The sequence below is a fragment of the Suricata suricatta genome, chromosome 1 (genome assembly GCF_006229205.1).
Source record: "Suricata suricatta isolate VVHF042 chromosome 1, meerkat_22Aug2017_6uvM2_HiC, whole genome shotgun sequence".
Lineage (NCBI taxonomy): Eukaryota > Metazoa > Chordata > Mammalia > Carnivora > Herpestidae > Suricata > Suricata suricatta.
This window is the reverse complement of record NC_043700.1, coordinates 95,549,718-95,572,124: the sequence shown is the minus strand read 5'-3', so window position 1 is coordinate 95,572,124 and position 22,407 is coordinate 95,549,718. Positions and strand designations below refer to the sequence as shown.

Genomic DNA, 22,407 nt, shown 5'->3' with positions numbered 1-22,407 from the left:
AGTATACAAACTTAATAGTCTACCTTCAAATAATACTATACTACTTTACATATACTGTAAGATTCTTAAAATTTACTTTCCTTTGTGCTATATTTGTTCTAAATTTTATCTCTAAATGTGTGTAAACCCCACAATATATTATTACTTTTGCTTTAGATGGTCAATTATCTTTTATCTTTAAATGTTTATTTAAAGAGAGAGTGCACAACCAGGGGAGGGGCAGAGGGAGAGAGAGAGAGAATCCCAAGCAGGCTCCTTGCTGCCAGCATAAAGCCTGATGTGGGGCTCGATCTCATGAACTTTGAGATGATTACCTGAGCTGAAATCAAGAGTTGGATATTTAACCGACTGAACCATCCAGGCATCCCAAGATGGTCAGTTGTCTTCTTAAGAAACTAATGAGAAAAGGAAGATCTTATATTTAGCCACATATTTATCATTTCCAACATTCTTCATTTCTTTGATACATATTCCCTTCTGATTTTAGAACTCCTCGAACATTTCTTGTAGTGGAGATTTACTGGTGATAATTTTCCTCAGCTTTTGTTTATCTGATACAGTCTTTTGTTTGCCTGCAGTCTTACAGGATATGCTCTTCTAGCTTCACAGTTGTGTTTTGCAGTTCTTTTGCTCTGATACCACCTGGCTTGTATTGGTTTTGGATGAGAAGCTAGTAGTGATTCTTTTGTTTACATGTAATGTGTCTTTATATTCTCTGACTTCTCTTAAGATTGTATCTTTATTGCTGGTTTCTAACAACTTGATCTTGATGTACTTGGTATGATTCCCCCCCCCATTATATTTGAAGTTTGTTGAACCTTTGAGATCTGTGGTTTTCTTGATCTTATCAAATTTGTTTATATTTTGTCTGTCTCCTTAGGCTTTTTTTCTTGATCTCCAATTATACTTAAGTCTTTATATGGTTACACAGATTCCTTTAGTCATTTTTTATTCAATCTTTTTTGTTTCTGTCCTTCAGTTTGAATAGTTGCTCTGTCTTCGAGTTTACTGATTGTTTCACTGCTGCAGTTATTCTCTTTATAATACCTGTTTTTTTAAGACCCTGTCTACCCTTTTTTAATCATTCCTATTATATCAGATCTTTTTGAACTTGTCTCACTCTAATATTTCTGTTTGTGGATCAAGTTGGGGTTTTTTTTCTTCTTGTTTTTGATTTGTCTGAACTTTATAGAAAGGAGTAGTCACAATTTTTTTTCCCTTAAAGCATTTGAGATTAATTTGATGCTGTATGCTCCATCACCCTGAATACTTACTTTAATGTGTATTTCTACCTAAAAATACATTCTATCACATAACGATAGTGCAAACCATTACGTTAGAAAAGAACATTATTATTACCATCTCAGTTTTATCACTTATCCCTGTACTTTTTTATGACAGAATGATCCATAATCATGTGTTATATTTTTTTATCATATCTCTTAAGTCTTCTTCAATTCCTCAGTCCTTCTATTACTTTCATGCCATTGACATTTTTGAACATTACAGGTCAGTTGTTGTGTAAAATATCTCTCAGTTTGGGTTTTTCTCAAATTACTCATGCTTAGATTCAGATTTTTCATAGAAATAATGCTGTGTTCCTCTTAGTACATCCTATCAAATGATACTTGATTTCAAATTGCCCCATTTGTACTACTGTTAACTTTGACTATGATGGTGTCTGCCAAGCTTCTCTACTTTAAAATTACTGGAATCCCCAGGAAGTTGATATTACTTTGTGGAGAGTTACATTGAGACTGTATAAACATCTTGTTCCTTAACGTCTGTTCCATTTATTTATATTAAGCTTCATCTTCATTGGCTCATGAACTTCTGACCACTCATTTACAGACATGTATATTGATGTCTCCATTGTATCGCTTTGGCCGGTAGGCTCCTTTAGCCTGGCACTTGTGGGCTTTGGGCAGTTTTACGTCTCTTTGAGCCCTTTCTTGCAGTAAGATTTCCAGACTCATTTTGTAACTTTGCTTGTCCCAGCCTTGGAATCTGCCATTTCTTTAAGAGGCTCTGATGACTTTTGGTGGATAATTTGGAAACCAAGTTTTTAGAATTTAAAAGCCAGGCTCTGGGTGCTAGGTGTGCTTGTTACTGTCCGGGTATGGCTGCTCTCAGATCATCACAGGGAGCAGAGCTCAGGAACACACACAGCACACATGGCACGTGCGTGCGTGCGTGCACACACACACACACACACACACACACACACACTTTTATCTATACTTATTTAGGTAAAGATATTGAAAATCTTGAAATTATACCGATAATTCCAATTTCAGTTCAATACACCGGAATTCATTCTTATTTTCTTTACTTATATGTTCATAACTACTTAATAGTGAGAAGCCTGGCTCCTGTCATCCTTATTTATTTGATCAGTCCTTCCGAATATAATTCCCCTTTATTGCCTGTGCTGCTTTTCTTTTGGAACAAGCATGGCCCCCACCCCACTGACTTCAGTAACCTCTGCTGGGCTGCTCTTCCCCAGGTGTACTTTTCTTACTCCACCAGGTTTCTGACCCTGAGTACCAGGTGACCCTGTCACCTCAATTCTTACCCTGCTCTACCCCTCCATGTTCTTCCTTGACATCTTCCCTACTACATACCTGGCCACTCCCTAGTCCTCCTTGAGGATACCTGTCTTATCCCACTGTTCAAGATTGTACTAGGCTGTCTTCTCCTCTGGACACTTTCCTCAGTCTCCTTTGCTTCAAAACTCCATGTAGTTCTGCTCCCTTGTATGGGAACTCTCCATACCGTACTCCTGTTCAAACTCTACAGGAAGGGCCTCCTCACTCCATTCTGACCTCATGCTGAACCACCCTTCCGTGGGAGAAGTTCTCCTTACCCCTCTTGATTTCTCATACACCATGTTAAGTGGCTGCCACCGCCACTCCTATGCTGATTTCCATTTGTCCATCTCTGTTCCTTCCACCCCTCTCCCCTCCATCCAGAGAAGATAATTCCTGCAGAATGGTCTTAGGACCACCCAACACTGTTACCCTCAGTCAGAGGATCACACTGTGACAATGACAATGATCCTTGTCACCTTTAAAGCGTCTCTTCATTCAGCCTCTGTTTGAATCTCCCTTCAGAGATCTACCACTTAGCACTGCATCCAGCTGATAGAAAATTTCTTTTCCTTTCTTGTGTCCAGGTATTTTAGAAAAGGAACCAAGGGTGAAAAGTAATAAAATTCTATCAGTTTTTACTAACTGGCCAATATAGGAGAATCCCTATAAAAATCATGGTCTCCAAATGATACATTGCATATCACCAATTCAAAGATGGGTGTGTTTTTTTATTTGTTTTGTTTTTGACATTTAACTTCTTTAAGAGAGAGACAGGCTCCATGCTCAGCTCAGAGCCCAACTCAGGGTTCAGTCTCCTGACACTGAGACCATGACCTGAGCCAAAATCAAGAGTCACACACTCAACCAACTGAGCCATCCAGGGTCCCCAGTGACCTCGAACATTTTTGAATGTTAACATTTTTTCCTTAAATATGTAAAATACCATATATTGTATGAAAGGCAGTGGGCCTTCTTTTTTTTTTTTTAATGTTTTATTTATTTTTGAGACAGAGAGACAGTGTGAGCAGGGGAGGGTCAGAGAGAGAGAGGGAGACACAGAATCTGAGGCAGGCTCCAGGTTCTGAGCTAGCTGTCAACACAGAGCCTGATGTGGGGCTTGAACCCAAGAACCGCGAGATCATGACCTGAGCCAAAGCCGGATGCTCAACCAACTGAGCCACCCAGGCGCCCCTGACCGTTTTTTTTATTGCATACTATCTACGTTCTCATGATACATGGTCCTCACATCACAAGAAGTCATGGGATATTAAAAACAAAACAACCTTATTGTCCTGAGAACCACAACTGTTCTCTTCACATGCTAGTATAAAGTTTGTTCTATAATGCCAAATGTGTTTCTCAGCTGTGGAAACTTTCTCTCAATATGCTCATTTAAATCAACTGATATGAGCATGTGTGGCCCTGCATATTCAGTGTCTACATGGCCAAGTCAAGCGAGAGCAGAGAGCTTGAGAGTGGCATTTGTATAGGAAACATCAAGGACTGTAAGATAATATTATGGATTACATGATTTCCATTCCATTCTCAGGAATTATCATGGAGTCATAAGAAGAATAGCCCTGAGGTTTTGTTTCTTGTCAGAGTGCCATTGATTTAGTGGACTGGGATCTAAAATGACACATAGACCTACTGAGAATCAGTCACTGGTCAGACCTGGGAATACTTGGATGGTATCTCTTTGTTGATCTTCCAAATTAGACTGTTCTATCTTTAGTGCCTAGCACCATGCCTGATACATAGTAAAAAAAAATATTCATTGATGAATGAATGAAAGACAGATGAAGAAGAGGTTAAACTATTGTGTTTAGTCACAGTTATTCCTTTGTATTGATGTCTAGTGTCTGGCATGTAACATGGCTTTAATATTTGAGGCATAAATAATACCCAATGAAAATATGCTATAGGAAGCAATTAAGAGCAGAGTTTTCATTTTTTCCTCTTTTTCTTTTTTTTACGTATTTGTTTTCTCTTTCATTGAAGGACATACATGTGGTTGCGTTTTTAAAAGGACACTGAATGGTTATTTTCTTTTCATGCAGGGACCTGAATTAATGAATAAATATGTTGGTGAATCTGAAAGAGCTGTTAGAGAGGTAAGATGATTATACCTTAAGATGGAACTCTGCATAGGGGAATCACCCTTCTGTCTTTCTGTATGGTTTCATTTTGTTTTGGGTTACTGATTCTGAAATTTCCATATCCAAATTCTAGTGGTGTTTTTTTTCTTCAGGCAAATATTATCTTATTATTTAAAATATAATTTTAATAATCTATAATACTTTGTTTTTATCTTTAAATATCGTAATATTACCAGCATTTAGTTTTACCAGAATAGATTTTAACAACTGCCAGAATTTCACTTAAAAAAAAGTACATTATACTTAAAAGGAAGGCTTGATCTCAGAATGAAAGTTAAATCCTTTAAATTATGTAGTCCTTTAAATCAAATGAACTTATTATACAGAAATTTCACTTTACTCTCATTTTAATTGTCTTACCTTTGCCTAGTGATTTAGACATTGCATTCCCTCTCTTCTAAGATTTAAAACTAGTGCCTGATTTTTTTTTAAGAGAGAGAGAGAGAGAAGGGGTGGGGCAGAGAGAGAGAGAGAGAATGAATCCCAGGTAGGCTCCACACTGTCCATGCAGAGCTCGACATGAGCCTGAAGTCACGAAGTGTGAGATTATGACCTGATCCAAAAAAAGAGTCTTAACCAGCTGAGCGACTCAGGTGCCCCCAGCCAGAGCCTGATTGTTAGGTTACTCATTCATATCATGGAAGCTACACAACTGGTAAATTCATGCAAAATCAGGGTACTTGGACTTGGGTAACTACAGCAATTTGACCACAAGTTTTGGCTTGCTAGCAGAGATTACCCTGCCTCACATGGATAGCCTGTATTCTTCTAGAAGCTAAGCAAAGACAAAAACACACAAACAGCAGTGGAATGAATGGTCTCCATTTGTGAATACCAGAGTGCCAACTCAAGAGTATTAAAAGCTAGAATACTTCATTTTTCATCTGAGGAAAAATTTTAGGTTAAAAATTTTGTTTTCATTTCTTTAAAATATAGACAGTGGCAAGTGTAGGAAAATTTAGCAATGACAGCATCATCATTGATTAAGAAAGGGCAGTGTTTATTAATTATTAATGTTTTGGTAACTGTTTTGAATTTTTATGGTCATGATCTTTGTGACCAGAAAATAGAGCCCAAGGTTACAGGAAACACACCTTTAGATTTCTTTCTTTCTGTGCTGACTTTTTCTAGCCCGTTTCCATATGTTGCCCCCATAGCTGTCTGGCCAGTCCCTGATGTGGATAGTCTGATTGACTTCTGGTTTAATCAGTTTATGCTCTTCTAAGTTTAGTCATTTTTCTTGTCCTGGCTTTACATCACATTACTTTCCCATACTGTCTTCAGAGCATTGAGCAAGGAGTGTGGCTTTTGAGTTTATGGGTATTTTATATGCTAAACTATAACTGATTTTACACATTTATGGCTTTTCTTTTAAACATGTGTTTATGATAGTTAATAATAGCTGTCATTCACTGAGCTCTTCCAGTGTTCCAGGTGCTGTGCTAAATGCTTTGCATTCTTTTTTTTTAATTCAATTCTTAAAATAATCTTCTGAAATAAGCATTTATCATTATCTCCAATTTGTAGATGTGGAAATTGAGGTTTAGAGAAGTAAAGTTATACACTGAAGGTCATGATTGGGCTGGTTGACTTGTACATGATAGATTTAGTTCCTAACATTGTTTTCAAATTAAAGCCGACTGCAGAGTTTCTGAAGTTTGCTGATCTTTAGTTAATATGGTCCCTCTTTTTACCAGATATTCCGAAAAGCGAGGACAGTGGCTCCTTCCATTATTTTCTTTGATGAACTTGATGCCTTAGCAGTTGAAAGGGGCAGGTAAGAAATATTTAACAGGAATGTAATTAAATATCAATTATTACATAGTATATAGCATTTCTTATACAGATTCTATTTATTAATACATTTGGCCTAAATAAAACATTTTTTGATTCATGTAGCCTTTTTCTCTTATACCCAACTATTTCATGTTACCATTTTATAATACTTCCATATACCTTAAAACATTTTTTTAAATGCTTATTTATTTTGAGAGAGGGAGACAGAGTATAAGTGCGGGGGTGGGGGTGGCTGAGAGAGAGGGAGACACAGAATCCAAAGCAGGCTCCAGGCTCCAAGCTGTCAGCCCAAAGCCTAATGTGGAGCTTGAACTCATGAACCATGAGATCATGACCTGAGCCAAAGTCAGATGCTTAACCAACTGAGCCACCCAGGTGCCTCCGTATACTTTTTTTTTTAAAACATTCATATCCATTTGGGGCATTTGAGTTAATTTTTAAAGTTTATTCTTTACAGATACCCCTATTTCCTGACACCCCTAGCACTGCCTCAAAATGTGGGTTGTTATAAACATATGATAAAAACTATAACCCAAACTCCATAAGAATAATTATACAATACAGTGAAACCAACTGTAATAAAAGATGTTATTATTCATTTTTAGTATCTCTAGATTAGACCATGTGTCCTAGAATATAGTTACAATAGAATAAAAATTAGTATTAATAGTTTTATTTCTGAATCTCAAGCAATAAAGATTATTTATATCATTTTAAACAACATGTACATATGTATACAAATGTGTATATGTATATGTGTGTGTAGCTACATGTGCATGCACATGTGTATGCCAGAACTATTTACATGCATGATTTATTTCCTTTACAAATGTTTAGATGTCCTTTTAAAAAGGATTATGTGCAATAAGTGCTTCATGTAGAGAATGTTAATGTGTGTGCTTCATGCATAGCTTCCTAATGTATGCATTTATTAGACAAGTTTTGCTGACGATAATTACAGTGATGGTAGAAGACACCTTGTAGGTCCCCAGTATCAAAGTCTGTAAGAGGTGTCGGTGCTCTGTTCCTTCCTGGGTAGAGCTGCCTCCTGAGAGGAGAGTATAAACTGTCATTTGGAGACTGTTAGAAGAGGTCGCCTGTCCTGCTCTTCACTCGACCCGTTCGGTGTCCTGCAAATACCTACCAGTGTTTTTATTTTATGAGTTGAAGTACTTGAACCCTTTTATAACTTTGGAAGTGAAATGCCACAAAATGTTACAAATAGATCAGTTCACCTTTAACTAAAAGAAAAGGAAAGGAAGTCTGAGAAGTCTGCTGAAGTAGTGTGACCTGCCACATATTTGTGACATCAGAGACATATTTGGAGCCTAAAAAAGGAACAGGGTAGGATACATTGTTTAAATATGAACCAGATGGATGGATATGAAATAAAGTGGTGTGAGAAACCAGACAGGCATTTGATAGAAATATCCTGTATTTGCAGGCAGTTTGGCTCAGTAGGAACTGGGTGTAAATATATTAAGAGATGTTAATGGTTTTTAGCCTCCAGATATCATTTCCTCTAATAGTGTTGCATATTGTATACCTCTCTCCCTCAGTGGATTGTTCAAGCCAAATTCAAATGAATTCTATGCTGTTTCCTTTGTATAGAAAATAATTTTTGTCATGTTTGTTGACATTTCAGAAAACAAAAGTGAGGCTGATAAGCAAATATAATGCTAATGGTCCAAAGTAGAGATTTTTGGTTATACCTTTAGTGCACCAAGTCTTACATCGATCGTGTTTTATGGCCATAAGAATATCAGTGAAAGTGATACCCTGTTTCTCTTCTTTGTTTCCAAATTGTATGATGGACCAGCATTACCTAGAAAGTGATTGTTTTATCTAAGTAGAATGCTGGCACCTAAAAACTGAAACATATAAAGCCTCCACAAGTATCGTTTTGTTCTTCAGCTATTTGAATTGTGCATTTTCTAGAACTTGAAAAAAACAGCTATTGATAGATAACGCAATGTATAAAATTCCGAAGATATTGTGCATTGTTAGAGAAATAGAAAACAGAAAAATTAAAAATTCCACAAACTAGGAGGCATTTATACATAATATTGTGATATAGAATAGTTAGTGCTTTCATTTATTCAGTGTTTTTATGTTTTCTGTGATAAAATTCAGATCAAATCCATATGATAATGAATGAAAAACTTCTTATCAAGATTTTAATTTCTAAATTTAAGAGGTTTAACAAATTGAGCAGCGAATTATGATATATGCTGGTCGTTATTATCCTGTGTAGTAAATTAATTATTTTGACTATTTGAAGTTACTCAAATTAGCCACGAAACTGAGGTTTGCCACCAGCAAGCACCTTGTAAATAGAGTGTAGGTATATTGTTTGCTTAGCTTTAGAAATATTTGTGCTTCCAGGAGGAGGGATTTTTCATGCTTATAGAAGTATCTAATTACAACCCCTGTTCTCTCCTTCTCTCTGTCCCATTTAAGTCTCTTTGAGACTTGAAAAATAAATAAGCCTGATGTATTTTTCTGTATGCCCATTTAAATAATGGATGTTCTGAATTCATACTGTGAGTTGAAGGAAATGTTATAAGATTGCTTTTATAAAATGTTTTTTTTTTTTAATGATCTCTATAAGATTTGGGAAAATTGAAAATACTGTTAAGGTAGCAGAGCTCTTTGGAAAATAGGTATTATGTCAGGGAGTAAAGCACCAAGATAGGAAAGGGCTATTAATGATAGTAGGTAATATTCATTTAGTGAATATTATGTACTAGAAACTGTTGTAAGTGTTTTACATGTAAAGAAAACTCACAGAAATGCCGCTGGATTAATGCAAGGTAGGATATTTTACATTTGGCAGTTGGCTCCAGTACTCTGCCTCAGCTCCCAGCGAGCTTAAATATTTACCCTTTTCAAGGTTATAGTAGAGAGGAGAGAGGGAGCTAGGCAGTAAATCATCAGTCAGCCTTATCTTAGGCAGCAGTCCTGTCCTCAGAAGTAGAGAGATAGATAGCGAGTCCCCATATACTATATTCTCTTTGCCCAGTCTCCTTTGATGGAAGAAATGGCCACTGACTAACTGGGAGATGCCTACAAGAACTTCCTCTGTCTAGGCCATTCCATCTAGTCAGGAGATCCTCAGTCATCCTCATCAGCTAACATTGATTGCCTGGTAGTGCCAAACTTCAAGCAGTATTAGAAGAGGTTCAGAACAAGGAACATATATCTGGAACTTAAGAGTCAGTAGGTAGAAAGAGGGTCATCTTGTTTAATTAACTTCCAGATAACTGACTCTCTTTGTCTGGACCTCACTCACTATGTTACAGTCTTTCATTGTTTTAACTTCTGATCATCACAACAGCCTCAAGAAATGTAGGTCCTGTTTTCACCTCCATTTCATAAGTGAGAAAGCGTAAGCATATAGATGCATAAATACCTTAACTCAAGGTCATTGTATCACTAGTAGTAGAGCTGGGATTCAAATTTAGGTATTTCAACTTCAGAACAGATATACTCTGAGCCACTTTTCAACTCAACTACCATACCACAGATTCCAGGATTCCAGGTGTAAGTAGTTAACTAGCCTTTCAAGCTTGTATTTATTGTGCACTTTTTCTGTGACTTACTTTAGTAATGACCCTGTTTGTTTAACTGGGCTGTTGTTAGATTCCTTTGCAGGCATTCATTCATTCACTTGTTCGGCAAATATTTATCAAATGCTCATTCCACAACAGACTTTATGTTGGGGATAAAATAATGAACAGGGCCTAGGGCAATTTCCTTAACCTCTCTATGCCTTTGTTTCTTCATTTGTAAAATGGAGATGATAGTAGTAACATTTTAGGTTGTTAGAATTAAATATACGTAAAGTGCTTGACACAGCCTAGCATTTTAGTAAGTGCTTAAGAAACTTCAGTGTTTCTTACAATTTCAGCATAGATATAATAATAATAATACCTATTATTATTTCCATATGGATAGAAATATAGTAATAGACATAGAAATGGATCCTGTCCCACCGGAGGTTACATTCTAGTGGGTGAAACTGAAACACTTGGGAAGGTAGACAGTGTATTCTGCGGATGATGGGCACTATGGCATTTTGTCCATCTAAGATGCCTTCAGTTGTAAGACACATCAGTATCATAGGTACCATTACTGAAGGAAAATGTAGCCTTACACTATGATATGTGCTGAGATGTCAACAACTCCCAAGAGACATTCTGACCTGAAACATTTTTATTTATTTAAAAGAAATTTTTTTAACACTTACTTATTATTGAGAGACAGAGAAAGACAGAGCATGAGCTGCGGAAGGGCAGAGAGAGAGCTGTCAGCACAGAGCCCATTGCGGGGCTCAGACTCACAAACCACGAGATCATGACCTGAGCCAAAGTCGGCCGCTTAACTAACTGAGCCACCCAGGTGCCCTGAAAAATTTTTAAATATGAAAAAAGTTTGTCTCTTAGAGATAGAAAAAGATAATATTGTTATTTGGGAGAAAGAAGATGATCTGTTCTGGTTTATAAAGGCCGTGCTATTAAATAAAAAATGTTCTGGATATTGTTTTATGAATAGAATGTAAAAAAGTTTATTTAAATACATAGGAAAATGAAAAAGATGAAGTGCAAGTTAAAAGCGGACTGATGGGATGATACCTTCTGTGAGGTATTGCAGAATCTGTGATGTTAATAACTCCTTTCTTGTATCCCTGTTATTGCACTTAATAGTCCAGAATTGGTCCTTGGAGTGGTTGGGGCAAAAAGTAAGAAGTTCTGAGCCAGGTTTCATTGAAAATGAAGGTTCCAGGCTTAGCAGCATTCTGAAAAGAGCTCTGAGTTTTAAAATAACGATCAGGAAATGGAAGAGCCTCTTTTACAGCATATCCAGACTTCAGGTAAATTCAGTGAATACATGACACTACTCACTGTAGAAGAAATTTTTGTGAACTTCATTTCTCTAAATGACACTCTCAAGGAGGATTATATGTTTTTTAATGTGATATTTATGATAGTTTTAAAAGTTTCATAAAATCATAAAACTTTATAGCTGAAAAAGTTCTTCAAAGTCATCTAGTGTAACTTCACTTTTTCAGAAGAACAGAAGCCCTTAGATTTCAAGTGAAGAGGCATATAACTCCTTTGTGGCCTAGACAAGGCTAGAACTCATGTCTTCTGATTCAGTGCTCTTTGAGCTATACTAATGCTGCCTCTTCCACTGTCAGTATTTAAGGTAGAAAAAGTGTGTTTGTATCATTTCATATACACATGAGAATTCCTCATGTATCTAAATATTTAAAGAATATTTCTTTGTGTTTGAGAAACTGCTTATTACTTTATTTATTTTTAAATTTATTATAAAGCTTAAATTTAATATTATTACCATTTATTCATTTTTGAGACATAGCATAAGCGGAGGAGGGGCACAGAGAGAAAGGGAGACACAGGATCCCAAGCAGGCTCCATACTCTGAGCTGTCCGCACAGAGCCCAACACAGGCCTCAAACCCATGAAGCACAAAATCATGACTGAGCTGAAGTTGGACGCCCAACTGATTGAGTGCCCCCAAATACTTTTAACCACTGTTTTGTAAATCTGTGTTCTAAGTTGTTAAATTTAATGCCTATTTCCTTGTATGCAGATTTTTCTAATTAATACTTAATTGCCTTGGATATAACATAGTTTTCACATTTGTAAACTCTTAATATGAAATAGAAATGCTAGGGAAAAGAGCTCAAAAGAAGAAATGCAAAATGAAACACATGTATAGTTTCATAAATTATGTTTTGTTTTGGGTTTTGTTCGTGCACTGTGGCTGAATACTATACCATAGATTAAAGGTATGACTTTTCTTAGATGGTCTGTTGCAGCATTTTATTAGACATTGGCTATTATTTTTGTTGTTGTAGGACACACAGGTCTCTTATTCTAGCTGTCTTGTCTTTAAAGTGGAAATTTGCATGTGTTTTATAAGCACTATGAAAATTATCATAGGTAATGTTTTGTGTTCAGAGTAGTAGGTGTTTGATTAGCCTTCTTTAAGCCTTTTTTAAAGTCTCTTCCAAGCATGAATACTGACTATGGGGATGTGGGAGGGAGTTTTAAACAAAGTCAGATGGCTACCATTTGGAACTACATGACATTTAAAAGTGTATATTAGAAAAAATTAAAAAATTTAAATTAGGGGGGCACATGGGTGGCTTAGTCAGTTGAGCATCATCCAACTCTTGGTTTTGGCTCAGGTCATGATCTCATGGTTCATGGGATCAAGCCCCACACTGGACTGTGCTGACAGTGCAGAGCCTGCTTGGGATTGTCTTTTTCAGTCTGTCTCTGCCCTTCCCCTGCTTACACCTCCCACTTCCTCTCTCAATATAAATAAATAAGCCTAAAAATATGCAAATTGGATACATGAGATGCTGGTCTATAGTTTAGAAATCATATAAAGGTACAAATGATGGGGCATTTGATTTTATTGAAGGAGTTGAAAAGGAAATGTATATATAATTTTTGTGAAAATTTTAGTATTGAAAAACAAAGTCTGTTAAGTCATTCCCATCATGGTGGTAAGATTGCTTTAAGGTAGAGGTTGGCACACTTTTTCTGTAACAGCCTAGTTAGTAATTATTTTGTGTTTTTAGTCCATGGTCTCTATTGAAACTATTCATCTCTGCTGCTATAATGCAAAAGCAGCCATAGAGAATATGTAATCAAATAAGAAAACAGTCGGCTGGCCAGATTTAGCCTGTGGCTATAGTTTACTGACCCATTTTAAGATACCATAAATGTCCCTTCAGTCCATGGCACTATATGACTTTTGAATAGAAAAATTTGGTCAAGGGGCTTGGCCTCTGAAGGGAAAAGAGAATTCATCTTTTAGGAAAGTCTAGCTTCAATGTTTTCTACAGCTAAACATCTTTTTTCCATTGTTGTTGCCTATCTCTAGCAGATAATAAAGTTTTATAAAATCATTATGTTAGTGATTACACATTTGTTTTTAAACTTTTTCTTGGAGTTGGTTTTGATTTCCTAGGATGTCAGTTTTATGGTTTTTGTTTCCTACTGCAGTTTTGAAAGTCAGCCAAGAATATTTCTCAGCCCATAAAACATTTTCACTATGCTATTCTCTAGCTAGCTCTCAATGATCTGTGGAAATAAAGGGCAAAGACAGCTTGGGTAATGGGAATCCAAAGAATTTCCTTCACCTAATCGTCAACATTAAATATAGCCACCATTTCCTCCTATAACAAATAGCAAATTAGACAAGTAGGAGTTTCACTTCTTTCTGTCTAGAAGTGCCAATTGGAGGTGTCAGTAATGTTTCCTAATATGAATAGTATTTATTAAAAATAATGAAGTAAGTTTACCTGGGTGCTATACAATACCAACACGGGACACAGAATTTTAAAACTATAAGGATCTGTATATGTATTTTCTAATTCACCTCCCTCATCATACATGTCAGTAATTACGAAATCCTCCAGGGAATAACAATAACAATGTCTTCTTCCTCTTATCTTGGGTGTCTAGCACAGCACCTAGCAAAGAAACACTCGGCTGTGTATTTATTTATTTGTTTATTATCAAGTTGTTTTCCATATAACATCCAGTGCTCATCCAGATGTTTATTTTTTGAATAAGGGAATGAAGACTTAGAGAAACTAGAGATTAGGTTCACGTAGCTGGCTGTTAGCAGAGTCCAACTTCACTATGTTTTAACATCCTTTGTAAACTAATTTTCTTTTAAAATTAAACACTGAGATTATCTTTTAGATATTTGTTACCTGTCTTATGTTTATAGAAGCACCATCATCTTTATTGTAAAGAGCCATTTGTAAGCTTTGGAATACATTCACCTGTCAAAGAGCTCTAAAAAAGAATTAACTAAAGTGCTAAATGATATGTTTTTCAAAATATTTTAATAGTTTTTATACACACTAACTCTAAAAGTGAGTCTGGACTCACAAAATTTGTCAGTTCTGCTAAGGATACACAAAGATATTCTTTAAAATGTTCTGATAGCAGCATAATTAAATGATAACAAAAGATAGCAACAATAATGAAGATCATACTTTTTAGGGCAGTGAGAAGACATTTTGAAAAAGATCCTTGCCATCCTTGGTATAGTAATTCATTTTGTAGGAAGGTAACTACATTCCCCTCTGCCCAGAAGACCATTCAGTCAGACTTATTTTATTGTAATCAGACTTATTTTATTGTAATCCAGCTTATTTTAATCAGATCTTTTCTCAAGTTAGCAAGCACCGGGTCACTGGGTTCCAAATCTCGGCATACATAGCTCTATTTAGAGCATATAAATGAAGATTCTGAATCAGTATCCACCTCTCCCCACCTCCAAAGAAGCAAAATTCATTTAGAAGACAAAAGAGAGTAGGAAAAAAGATGAAGAGAACTTTTTTTATATAGATCCAAGAAATCCAGCAAGTAGAGATTTTCTTGTCATTAGTCTCTTTCTTGATCCAAGCATTTCTACATCTGAGAAAACAATCTTAAAAGTATATTAAATTTGTTTTAGAAGGTTTTTTATTCTTTTAAAAAAATCAATCATTTTTAAAATAAAAAAATATATCTGAGAAGTATAATAATATTCTTATCTGGAAATTTTAGCTATTCAAAGTTAATCATTCCTCCAAGGTTCTGAGGAGCCAAACTATTATCACATTAGCTGTTATCACAGCTAATGCACAATTAATATTAAGTACCAATATACAGCAATTTCCTATTAATACATCTTACAGAAACAAAGTATCATTTGGTAGTTTATTAGGCTTACTGGTTTGGGCATGCCTAGTAGTTATGAAAGGCTTCAGAGGAATTGTTCTTATCTTAGTATTATGTTGGTTGTTTTCATGGCAAAATTTAAGGAAGTTTGATACCTTGCTATCATGTTGTAAGGTCAGGCAAGGTAGGGAGCTGGCAGTATGAATCTGGATGTACTGACCTGAAAAATCTATGCTTTGTGTCAGCAAACATTTATATGCCAGACTACCCCTTATTAGTTTATTTGTTAATCTAACTTTAAAAAGTTACAGATTTCTTTTTAAGCCACCTATAACAGTGATAATTCTAATAATGATAATGCTTGTAACTACTACCTATTAATATTTTCATTGTGCTAGATCTTTTATCCATTTTATCTAATTTTGAGGAAGGTATGAGCCTACCATGTATTAATTGAGAAAATTGAGGCTAAGTACTTTTCCCACAAGATTACAGAAAAAAATAGTAAAGCTAGTATCTGAACCTATGCTTATTGAGTATCAAAACTCATTCCCAAATTCAAAGCAACCTTCTCAATGAGTACTAACCAGTGAAAGTTTTACTGGAATTAAAAAAAATATATTTATTTATTTTTGAGAGACAGAGCATGAGCAGAGAGGGGCAGAGAGAGAGGGAGACACAGAATCTAAAGCAGGATCCAGGCTCTGAGCTGTCAGCACAGAGCCCAATGCGGGCTTGAACTCATGAACCATGAGATTATGACCTGGGCCGAAGTCAGACGCTCAACTGACTGAGCCACCCAGCACCCCTGCAATGGCTTTTAAAACTGCATATTGTATCGTAATTCATTGTATCCTATAACTTTAACTGAATTATTTTATCAGTTCTAACAGTTTTTTTGTGGAATCTTTCAGGTTTTCTATATATAATATCATGTCATCTGAAAATAGTTTGACTTCTTCTTTGTCCATTTAGATGTTTTTATTTTTTTGTTGTTGTTGTCTGATTGCTGTGGCTAGAACTTCCAGTACTATGTTAAACAACAGTGGTGAGAGTGGACATTTTTATTATGTTGCAGTATGTTCCCTCTAAACCTAGTTTGTTGAGAGTTTTCATCATGAATGGTTGTTATACTTTGTCACGTGCTTTTTCTGAATCTGTTGAAATGATCATAAGGTTCTTATCATTTCTTTTATTAATTTGGTGTGTTATGTTGATTAATTAGCAAATATTGAACCACCCTTACAACTCAGGAATTAATTGCACTTGATTGTAGTGAGTGTTTTTTTAATGTATTGTTGGATTTGATTTGGTGGTATTTTATTGAGAACTTTTGCATCTATGTTCATCAGGGATATTGGCCTGTAATTCTCTTTATTAATGGTGTCTCTACCTGATTTTGATATCAGGATAATGCTATACACTAATAATGAAGCAGCAGCAGAGAGAGAAATTAAGGAATCAATCCCATTTACAATTGCATCCAAAACAATAAGATCCCTAGAAATAAGCCTAGCCAAAGAGGTGAAAGATTTATATTATAAAACAGTGATGAAATGGAAAGATATTTCATGCTCATGGATTGGAAGAACAAATAATGTGAAAATGTCTATACTACTCAAAGCAAGCTGCACACTTAATGCAATCCCTATCAAAATTCCAACAGCATTTTTCACAGAACTAGATAAAATAAACAACCCTAAAATTTGTATGGAACCACAGAACACTCTTACTAGGCAAAGCAACCTTGAAGAAGCCAAGCAAAGCTGGATGCATCACAATTCTGGACTTCAAGTTAAATTATAAAACTTAGTAATTAAAACAGGATGGTATTGGCACAAAAATAGATACCATAGATCAATAGAACAGAATAGAGAACCCAGAAATGAACCCACAACCAAATGGTCAATTAATCTTTCACAAAGCAGGAAAGAATATCCAGTGGGAAAAAGTCTCTTCAACAAACGATATTGAGAAAACAAGACAGTGATATGCAGAAGAATGAAAGTGGACCATTTTCTTACACTATACACAAAAGTAAATTCAAACTGGATTAAAGATCTAAATGTGAGACAGGAAACCATCAAAATGCTAGAGGAGAACACAGGCAGTAATTTCTTTGCCATCAACCATAGCAACCTCTTTCTAGATATGTCTCCTGAGGCCAGGGAAACAAAAGCAAAAGTAAACTATTGGAACTTCATCAAAATAAAAGCTTCTGCACAACAAAGGAAACAATCAACAAAACCAAAAGGCAGCCTGTGTAATAAGATATTTGCAAATTACATATCTGATAAAGGTTTAGTATCCAACATATATAAAGAACTCCTAAAAGGGTCAGAAGACATAATCTTGACATTTTCCAAAGAAACCATATGGATGGCCAACAGACACATGAAAAGATAGTCAACCTCATTCATTATCAGGGAAATCCAGATCAAAACTACAATGAGATATCACCTCATATCTGTCAGAATGGCTAAAATCAAAACACAAGAAGCAACGGGTTTTGGTGAGGATGTGGAGAAAGGGGAACACTCTTATGCTGTTAGTGGAAATGCAAACTGATGTAGCCCCTGTGGAAAACAGTATGGAAGTTCCTCAAAAAATTAAAATTATGATCCAGCCCTTGCTCTACTATTTACCCAAAGAATACAAAAATACTAATTCCAAGGAATACATGCACTCTTATGTCTATAGCAGCATTATTTACAATAGTCAAAATATGGAAGCAGCCCAAGTATCCTTTGACTGATGAATACATAAGAAGTGGTATATATGGTTTGTGAGTTCAAACCCCACATCAACCTCTGTGCTGACACTTTGAAGCCTGGAGCCTGCTTCAGAATCTGTGTCTCCCTCTCTCTGCCCTTCCCCAGCTTGTGCTCTTGTCTCTCTCTCAAGAATAAATAAATATTTTAAAAAAATTAAGAGGTGGTATATATACACAATGGAGTATTACTCAACCATAAAAAAGAATGAAATCTTGTCATTTGCAAGGACATGGATTGAGTTAAGAGTATTATAACTAAGCAAAATTAATCCAGGGGAGACAGATATTATGATTTCACTCACATGTGGACTTTAAGAAGCAGGACAAACAAGCAAAGGGAAAAAGAGAGGCAAACCCAAGAAATGAACTCTGGACTATAGAGAACAAACTGGTGGTTCCCAGAAGTGCATTGGGTGGGGTATGGGTTTAAGGGCACGATGGGGATTAAGGAGTGTGCTTGTTTTGAGGAGCACCTGGTGTGGTGTGGAGGTGTTGAATCACTGTGTTGTAGACCTGAAATGAATATCATGCTGTATGTTAACTAACTGGAAGTTAAATAAATAAAAAAAATATTTTTTAAACAAAAAGTGTACAAATAATAATTCATTATACTAACTAGAAAATTTTAATTTTCTGTATCAGCATTTCTGGATCTGTGGCATTAGGAAATAATGTATGTTTATAAGCATTTTCTCTGTTTTCATTTTTAGACTGCTTTTTTCAGGAAATTAATTTGAACTGACATGTTCCTTATTATTTATTTTGCTGGATTATGTTCATGACAGTAGTGTGGGGATGTCCACGGTTGTGAAACAATTCTCTTCCAAAAATTGCTTTTGGCAAAATGTATATTGAGCTGTGAGATTAAGGATCACTTGTTTCTCTAACACTGTGTTTGAGTCAAAACTATACAGATGTAATGAGTATTGCCGGGGTTAGCTTGGAATTTTTAGTGGGAATTTATGGCGGAATGGAAAAATACATCCTTTTATGTCGTTCCTATGTTAACAGTTTATACAAAACTACAGTTATGCAGAACACATGCAGCTTACAGAGCTTTAGGACAGCTGGAGAATATAACTCACTATGTATTCCTCTACTTTGTAGGATATCTTGTTAATCTAAAATAGTTTATTTACTGTTAGGTTCATGGTAATATTGACCATAATATGACAGCATACTTTTAAGCTAGAAAATTCAGGGCATTATTGATTCTTGACATTCATTATATAGTATTTGCTTATAGTTTTTGAATTTTGGTGCTTATTTCTCCTTAATTAGTATCTGTTTTTTCAATACCATTAAGTGTTTTTGTTCAACTATACAATAAAATTAGTCTCTCCCACCTCCTTCACTGTGTGCTGGTTTAAAAGATGGCTGCTATAGATATTTCAGCTTTCCTTTACACAATGGTGTATTTGTTTTACATAACTCTCAAGTTATTTATGCTTTATAGTATTATGGAAAGAGTGTAGACTCTGGAGTCAGGTAGATATGTATTCATATCCTACCTCTGCCATTTGCTGTGGAATCTTGGGCAAATTACTCAACCTTTCTGTGTCTCAGTTTTCTGTGCTGTTATTGGAATAAATAAATTAGTACATGGGATGCAAGGCACAAAGCAAGTTAAATATGTGTCATTTTTAAAAAATATAATTTATTGTCAAGTTAGCTACCATACAGTGTATACAGTGTGCTCTTGCCTTTGGGAGTAGATTCACATGATTCATCATTTACGTACAACACCAAGTGATCCTCCTCACAAGTGCCCTCTTCAATGGCCATTACCCATTTTCTTCTTCCCTGTGCCACCAACCTGTATTTAGTTTGTTCTCTGTATTTAAGAGTCTCTCATGGTTTGCCTCCCATTCTGCTTGAAACTCTTTTTTTCCCTATCCTTCTGCCATGGTCTTCTATTAAGTTTCTCAAAGTCCACATGTGAGTGAAAACATGATCTTTCTCTGACTGACTTATTTCACTTAGCATAATACCCTCCAGTTCCATCCACGTTGTTGCAAATGGCAGGATTTCATTCTTTCTCATTGCCAAGTAGTATTCCATTATATATGTAAACCACATCTTCATCCATTCCTCAGTTGATGGACAGTTGGGCTCTTTCCATAATTTGGCTATTGTTGATAGTACTGCTATAAACATTGGAGTACGTGTGCCCCTTCAAATCAGCATTTTTGTATCCTTTGGATAAATTCCTAGTAGTGCAATTGCTGGGTCATAGAGTAATCCTATTTTTAATTTTTTGAGGAACCTCTATACTATTTTCCAGAGTGGCTGCACCAGTTTGTATTCCCACCAGCAGTGTAAGAGGGCTCCCCTTTCTCCACGTCCTCGCCAACATCTGTTGTTTCCTGGGTTATTAATTTTAGCCACCCTGACTGGTGTGAGTTGGTATCTCAATGTGGTTTTGATTTGTATTTTCCTGATGATGAGCGATGTTGAGCATCTTTTCCTGTGTCTGCCATCTGTATGTCTTTTTAGGAAAAGTGTCTATTCACATTTCCTGCCCATTTCTTCACTGGATTATTTGTTTTTTGAGTGTTGAGTTGGTAAGTTCTTTGTAGATTTTGGATACTAACCCTTTATCTGATATGTCATTTGCAAATATCTTCTCCCATTCTGTCAGTTGCTTTTAGTTTTATTGATTGTTTCCTTTGCTGTGCAGAAACATTTTATCTTAATGAGGTCCCAGTAGTTCGTTTTTGCTTTTCTCCTGCCCTCAGAAACCTGTCAATTAAGAAGTTGCTGCAGCTGAGGTAAAGAGGTTGTTGCCTGTTTTCTCCCCTAGGGTTTTGATGGTTTCCTGTCTCACATTTAGGTCTTTCATCCCTTTTGAATTTATTTTTGTGTATGGTGTAAGAGAGTATATTTCATTCTTCTGCATGTTGCTGTCCAGTTCTCTCAGCACCATTTACTAAAGAGACTGTCTTTATTCCATTGATATTCTTTCCTGCTTTGTCAAAGATTAGATGTCCACACATTTGTGGGTCCAATTCTGGGTTCTCTTTTCCATTAATCTGTGTGTCTGTTTTTGTGCCAGTACCATACTATCTTGATGATTATAGCTTTGTAATACAACTTGAAGTCTGGAATTGTGATGCCTCCAGCTTTGGTTTTCTTTTTTAACATTACTTTGACTATTTGGGGTCTTTTGTGATTCCGTACACATATTAGGATTATTTGTTCTAGCTCTGTTGATGTTATTTTGATTGGGATGACATTGAATGAATATATTGCTTTGGGTCATATTGACATTTTACAATATATGTTCTTCCAATCTATGAACATAGAATGTTTTTCAATTTCTTTGTGTATTCTTCAGTTTCTTTCATAAGTTTTCTATAGTTTTCTGGGTACAGATCTTTTACATCTTTGGTTACGTTTATTCCTAGATATTTTATGGTTCTTGGTGCAGTTGTAAATTGGCTTGATTTCTTGACTTCCCTTTCTGTTGCTTCATCATTGGTAATAGAAGTGCAAACAATTTCTGTACATTGATTTTATATATTGTCATTTACTGAATTCATGTATCAGTTCTAACAGCTTTTTGGTGGAGTCTTTTAGGTTTTCCATTTAGAATATTATATCATCTGCAAAAAGTGAAAGTTTGATTTCTATTTTGCCAGTTTGGGTGCCTTTTATTTCATTTTGTTGTCTGATTGCTGATGCTAGTCCTTCTAACACTATGTTAAACAACAGTGATGAGAGTGGGCATCCCTGTCATGTTCCTGATCTCAGGGGAAATCTTTCAGTTTTTCCTCATTGAAGATGGTATTACCTGGGGCTTTTCATATATGGCTTTTATGATGTTAAAGTTTGTTCTTTCTGTTCCACTTTCTTGAGGGATTTTGTTAAGAATGAATGCTGAATTTTGTCAAATGCTTTTTTTCCTTTTTTTTCTTTTTAATATTTGTAACTTTAGGGAGAGCACAAGCAGGGGAGATGCAGAGAGAAGGAGACAGGATCTGAAGTGGGCTCTGCAGTGACAAGCTGACAGCACAAGCCCGATGTGGGGCTCGAACTCACAAACTAGGGAATCATGACCTGAGCCGAAGTCGTACACTCAGCCAACTGAGCCACCCATGTGCCCCTTTGTCAAATGCTTTTTCTGTATTCATTGACAGGATGATATGGTTCTTATCCTTTCTTCTATTGATGTGATATATCACATTGATTGATTTGCGAATATTGAACTAGCCAAGCAGCCCAGGAATGAATCCCACTTGATTATGGTGAATAATTCTTTTAATGTACCATTGAATTCAATTTACTTGTATCTTGTTGAGAATTTTCACATCCATGTTCATCAGGATATTGGCCTGTAATTCTCCTTTTTAGTGGAGTCTCTATCAGGT

General features: G+C 35.8%; 1 protein-coding gene across 8 annotated transcripts in view; it reads left to right on the top strand.

The window, feature by feature from the left end:
* SPATA5 (spermatogenesis associated 5) overlaps positions 1-22,407 on the top strand; it is a 325,548-nt gene that overhangs the window by 85,647 nt on the left and 217,494 nt on the right. For all 8 annotated transcript variants that reach the window (XM_029941225.1, XM_029941230.1, XM_029941224.1 and 5 more), the window contains exons 12-13: positions 4,652-4,705; positions 6,448-6,527. In XM_029941225.1, coding sequence (XP_029797085.1) covers positions 4,652-4,705; positions 6,448-6,527 — 134 coding nt within the window. The remainder of the gene's footprint in view (positions 1-4,651; positions 4,706-6,447; positions 6,528-22,407) is intronic.